The sequence below is a fragment of the Phalaenopsis equestris genome, unplaced genomic scaffold (genome assembly GCF_001263595.1).
Source record: "Phalaenopsis equestris unplaced genomic scaffold, ASM126359v1 Scaffold000670, whole genome shotgun sequence".
Classification (NCBI taxonomy): Eukaryota; Viridiplantae; Streptophyta; class Magnoliopsida; order Asparagales; family Orchidaceae; genus Phalaenopsis; species Phalaenopsis equestris.
In genome coordinates this window covers 425,419-431,418 of record NW_018165110.1, presented here as the reverse complement: position 1 = coordinate 431,418, position 6,000 = coordinate 425,419, and the positions used below count along the sequence as shown (strand labels likewise).

General features: G+C 34.9%; 1 protein-coding gene across 2 annotated transcripts in view; it reads right to left on the bottom strand.

Annotated features, from left to right (window-relative positions):
- Positions 1–109: 109 nt before the first annotated feature.
- LOC110030158 (calmodulin-binding transcription activator 3-like) overlaps positions 110–6,000 on the bottom strand; it is a 28,156-nt gene continuing 22,265 nt past the window's right edge. For both annotated transcript variants that reach the window (XM_020732744.1, XM_020732745.1), the window contains exons 9-13: positions 5,126–5,473; positions 3,868–4,550; positions 2,468–3,032; positions 712–1,035; positions 110–434 (exon numbers count right to left, since the gene is read on the bottom strand). In XM_020732744.1, coding sequence (XP_020588403.1) covers positions 324–434; positions 712–1,035; positions 2,468–3,032; positions 3,868–4,550; positions 5,126–5,473 — 2,031 coding nt within the window. In that variant the 3' untranslated portion in view covers positions 110–323. The remainder of the gene's footprint in view (positions 435–711; positions 1,036–2,467; positions 3,033–3,867; positions 4,551–5,125; positions 5,474–6,000) is intronic.

The following is a 6,000-nucleotide window of genomic DNA, read 5'->3' as shown; positions in this document are numbered from 1 at the left end:
TTTTGAGCTCGAAATATAAAAGAGCCGAACACAAGCAGAGCTTGAGTTCACTCATGTTCAGCTTGTTTACGCCCCTAGAAATGCCAGACAGCTTCACACAGCACATAAATGACAGATAACCAACCAGAATTGAACCTTCTATATATACAAAAACAAGTCCGGTCCCTAAATACTTCTAATAATATTACTCCCAAGATGCAAATAGCATTAAACATGAGCAAAAGATACGGGGATATCAAGCAATATCTAATATATAATCTACAATAACGCAGCTGAACGAACCAGAGAATTAGCTAAACTGCGAGTCAACGGGAGTCAAACCGTTACGATCTAAATGGGATTACGTCGCAATCACCGATCAATCCTTCGAGCTCCGTCATGAAATCAGCATCAGATGGTCCGGCTGTTTCGTTTCGATCGTCGGCGGGCAGCAACTGCAGCAAAATCAAGTGTTGGTGAGCTCCTAAAACTGAAACTTATTGAGCTGAAGTTAGAAATAGAATACATTTACATTTATACCGCCTAAATTACTCCTCAAAAATACCATCATTTTAATTTTTTAAAATTGAAGTTCAGGTGTCATTATGTGAATACATAAGAATTGAGTGGTGTGTATGTAAATCTTTTAGGTGTCATTATGTGGATGCCTGAGAATTGAGTGGTGTGTATGTAAATCTTCCAAACATAGAACTGGATGAAGAGAGAATATACCTTAGATTCTTGAAGTTGTGTGACCACGGTTACAAGTCTCCTATACTGATCTCGTGCCTCAGGATACTGAACCATAGACTTCACCCTCGCGAGAGCTTTCTCCATTCTCACCTCGGTCTGTCTCCTGCCCTCTCGCAGGAAATCATCGTCGTCTTCCTTCTTGGGTATGGTTTGATCCTTTGGGCCCTCTATTAGCCCTTCGGGTCGAAAGCCGCGTAATCCGCTCCCTTTTCTCCTCCATCGTAATATGACTTTCTCGACGATGCCGACGGACCAGATGATCTTCTTGTAGTGTTTCCTCACTTGGTGGCCGCGGACATGGGCCTGCTCAGCGATTAAATTTTAACTAGTAAGAAGGAGAAGGATGGTTTGATAGCACCTAATATTCACTATTTTAAATGAAATTGAAAAATTAAAAATAAAACAAAAAAATACATCAAATGAAAATTTCATTGACCTTTGTACTAGTAGTGAAGAAAATGTCGCATAATGCAAATCATGAAATCATTTTGAAAGCCAAGATCTCATTTATGTTTCATACCAAATCATATAGGTTTTGCTCTGGTAACAATACTTCATTTACACAAAATAGTAATAATAATAAACAATTATTAATTTTGTTTCCGAAAATTCAATTTTTTTTGTGATTAGATCTATTGTGCCTTCTCATTGAATTTATGCAAGTTATTGATCCAATTACATATAATTGAAATTATTTAAAAGGAAATTTACATACCTAGCAAACAATTCTTATGTATTTACACATATATCACACCTAAACTTTCATATTTAGAAACATAGCACTCCGGTTTTTTAAACATTAACATGAAAAGATGTATATCACTTTAAAAAAGTGGTAATGGTGCTATTTTTTATGTGATATTAAAGGTTTGAGTGCTATAGTGTAAATATGAAATTTTAGGTGTGAGATATGTAAATACATCAGAATGTAAATGCCCCTAAAACTAATAATAAAAGACAGCTCCTATGAAAACTTTTTTGTAAATTAGATCTATTGTATCTTTCATTGATTTATTACAAGTTATCAATCCGATTACACCTCCGATAAGTGTAGAAATATAATTCTTATCATCATGAATGAAATTATTTAAGATCATAGTTAGAAAGATGCAGTTTAAATTATATCATTTTGTTATTTGGTTGAGTTGCCTGGTTGTTATGCCCTTGAGTGTGTGGTTTTTTATGACAGAACTATTATTAGATGCACAAAATCACATAATGAAATAATGAAGATGAAGATCAAAAGCGCAATGAGAATTAATCAAGATGAAAATTTTGATGGTTTTCAACTAGAAATAGCACAGCAATTCAAAACCATGAAAGTCATGTTCAGTTATTTGAAGTCTGCATCTCGGCGGGCGGGGGTTTTCATGATTCAGTTATTGTTCAAACTACAAATATGAACAAATAACCCAAAACCCCCATAGATTCAAGGGGCATTTACATACATAGCACCCAATTCTCATTTATTTACATATCTAACACATAAATTTTGCATTTTTCACTTATAACATCCAAATCTTTCATATCACATAAAAACCACTACAATTTTAAATTTAAAAAAAGTGAAAAACACCTTTTCATGCATAGGACTGGTAGCATATATGTAAAAATTGAAGTTAGGTGTTAGATATGTAAATACATCGATGAATTAAGTGGTAAGTATGTAAATCTTCCAAGATTTAAAGAAAATAAATTTACTACCATAACGAAGGAAATAATACATATAACACACCTGGATTTTCACAATCCGCTGCCGAGTAATCAAAAACTCCTTCCTCCCTTTCCATCCTCGAAATTTGTTCTGTATTTTAATTGCCGCAGCGTGAAAAGGCATATTGTGTTGCTCTGATTTATAAGGCTTTACAGAAATTAGTGAGAGAGCACGGTCCTCAGACATCCCAAATTTTTCGTCACTCTGCTTGATGATTTGCTTTCTGTTGAAAGACTGCACTCTAAAAACCTGAAATATTCGTGCAGCAGCTTCAGTTGCGTTACGAACGGCACGAAGTGAAGTTTGTATCTCTCCATCTGTAAGATTAGCATTAATCCTATCTGGAAGGTTTTCGAAGCCCAATAAACTGTCAGGTTTAGACAAATTATGCTTTTCGGTGCCTTTCAAATTCAATGCTCGAAGATGGTTAGTCAGAGAGGACTCAGCCAGAAAACCCGCAATCCCCTTGTGACCATTCCGAGAGGCTAAATCTGCGGGAGTTCTTCCGGTAGGGAACTCAGGGGTTGGATCTGTTAGTGCTCCAGGGGACGCATCTAATGCGATAAGAGTGACGACCGTCCTCTCTCTGCAAGGCACAAATAAGAAATCAGAAAGGCACAAGACCACTAGAACTTATAAGACAAATCAAAAGAAAATGTTAAGTCTTGTTGATGATCTCTTTTATCTGGGGAAATTTACATACATACCACACAATTCTTATGTATTTACATATCTAACACTCAAATTTTGATATTTACATTTATAACACATTGGTGTCTTAAACCTATGCATGAAAATGTGTTATTTCACTTATAAAAAGGCCGCGTGGAGGTAAATTTAATGTGATGTTAAAGATTTGAGTGGTATGCATGTACATATGAATGTTCTGTTAGGTATTTAAATATATAAGAATTGTGTGGTGTGTGCGTAAATGCCCGTTCTACTTTTTATTTTTTATTTTTGTTTTTACTTTTATTTAAAAAAAAAATATTTGTTTAGCGCAATTTTTTCATGTATTTAATTTTTGTTTTCAAACATAAGTTAGCTAGCTTTTAGAAATACTCAAAATATCTGAACCTTATTTTAGGTGCTTTTAAAAATAAATGGACATGTTATGACATACCAAACATATTTTATTTCAATTAAAAACAGAAAATAAAAAAACAAAAAAAAAAAAAATCAAAAGAAATCCTAGTAGTCACTTAGGCCCCGTTTGGGATCCCTTTTGTATTTTGTTTTGTTTTTTTTTTAATGTTTTGATTTGAGTTAAAGCATGTTTGGTTTTGACAGTTGTTTTAAAAATACTCAAAACATCTTTTAGGTGTTTTGAGTATTATAAAAAATAAAAAATAAAAATATATCGAAATATGTTTTACAAAAACAAAATGAAAAATTAAAATAACAAAACCCGTAATATTTACCTTCCGCAAGAGGCTGCCCAGTGCATGGCAGTCCAGCCATGAACATCTCTGAAATTAATATTTACACCAGCGGCTACAGTCGGTTTTATGGCCCAATCATAACCAAGGGCGGCTGCTAAATGAAGCACACCCTGTCCCTCCTCGTCCAAGACATTCGGACCCTTACCGTCACCCTCCCCTACTTTATGAAGAAGCCAAACACGTAATTTCTGCTTCAATTGTGATACAATATCTTCGTTCTTCATACCAACATGCAAAAAGTCTTCATCGTGCTTGAATAAGTTGATAGTTTCATCATCCACTTCCATAATCAGTGAACAAATAGTACAGTCCGCATGAGATCTCTCGTTGAGGTGGCTGCAAGCAGGGATTGAGTAATCCATGGAATCTAACAACAGCAACTTTTCAAAACGAGACTGCAGTATCGAGTTAGAAAGATCGTCGATCCCTACACTTCGTGACAGATCTTTTTTATACTCGAATTCTCGTATCTCACTACAAGCCACTCTGTTTGAGCAGGTGATATAGAAAGGAACCCTTCCAGACTTGTGGGGTGGAGTATAGCAAGACAAAGTTCCATTTGCCAAAATATTTGCTGCTACTTCAATTTCACCAAACATACATGACCATTTGTATTTTTGCAAATCCTCTTCATTCATCAAAAACTTTCCCTTAACTATTACCTGTTTCAAATGGAAAAAAAAGGCATATCCCATTATATTATTCATTCATACCTGAAAGAAGATTCTACAAGAATATCCAACATTATAAGGGGTAAAAAATTGACCCAAAATGCTAACTCGATTTGAATCCAAGTTCAGGTTGACTCGAATAATTTTTGGGATGGGTTCATGTTAAGATTCCTAACGTGATTAATTTTTTAGGTTGGTTTCAGGTTGACCAATATGACCAATATACATGATTAACTTTTTGGGTTGGGTTCAAGTTAGGAATCCAAACCTTTTTTTTTTTTTTTTTTTTTTGGGGTTTTTTTTTGATCGGGTTCAGGGTTGACCCGCCAATCCGAAATTGAGCGTTCACCCAAAATTGACTCAAGATTGACAGAAAATCGACCTAAATAATTATTATGCCTCGTGTTAAAAAAAGTTATATGGGTTCTGGTCCAGCTTGGAACTTTTGACTCATTTAATATTCGGGCCGGGTCACACCGGAACCCAACTCGTGAACTTGATTTGACATCCCTATCCAATGAAATCCTTAAATAGTTCACATAAAACTTGATGGGTGGTTTACATACCTTAGTGACGAGATCCGTGTAGGCCCAATTTGGAGAGAAATCAATTATGCTAAAAAGCTGCTCCTGTGATAGCAACGGACCCATCAAATAGGTATCCGACTGTTCTTGGTTCAACAAGTTAGACTCTGCAACAACACTTTCGCTCTCGAGCGAACTCCAATATATTCCAGAATTTGAATTAATCTGTGAGTCATCCACTTCTCCGAGTTCTTTGCTCATCCATCTGGAGAAGCTATCATATTTTTTCAGTCCTTCATGTTCTTTGTTAGATAGGTCTGACATTTGGTTGACATTTTCTTCTGTAGCTTGGCTATTTTCCACAAGAGAGTCAGACTCATTAGCAGAAAACTGTGAGAAGAAAGAAAAGAAAGAGAAGCAAGTTAAGAACAGTTGTTTCTTAACAAAGTAACCATTCATAAGGATTAAAATTAAGGGGCATTTAACTACATTCCACACAATTCTGATGTATTTACATATCTAACACCTAAACATTCATATTTAAGTGCATACCACTCAAATCTTTAACATTACATCAGAAATATCACCATCACTACATTTCTAAAGGTGAAACACAACCTTTTCATACATAGCTTTATAGCAACATGGTGTTAGAAGTGCAAATATCAAACTTCGGATGTTAGATATGTAAATACAATAAGAGTTGTGTGGTATGCATGTAAATTTCCCTAAAATTAAACTTGGGATAGAAAACATTTAATGACTGATGATTCCTTACAACTGATTGGATGGTACCAAAAAAATATTATGGTGATTTACATACATAGCAGCTCAAACTCTCATATTTACATATTTCACATCTAAACCTTGGTATTTACATAATAAGCACCCAAAAATTTCTAACTCCTCAAAACCAG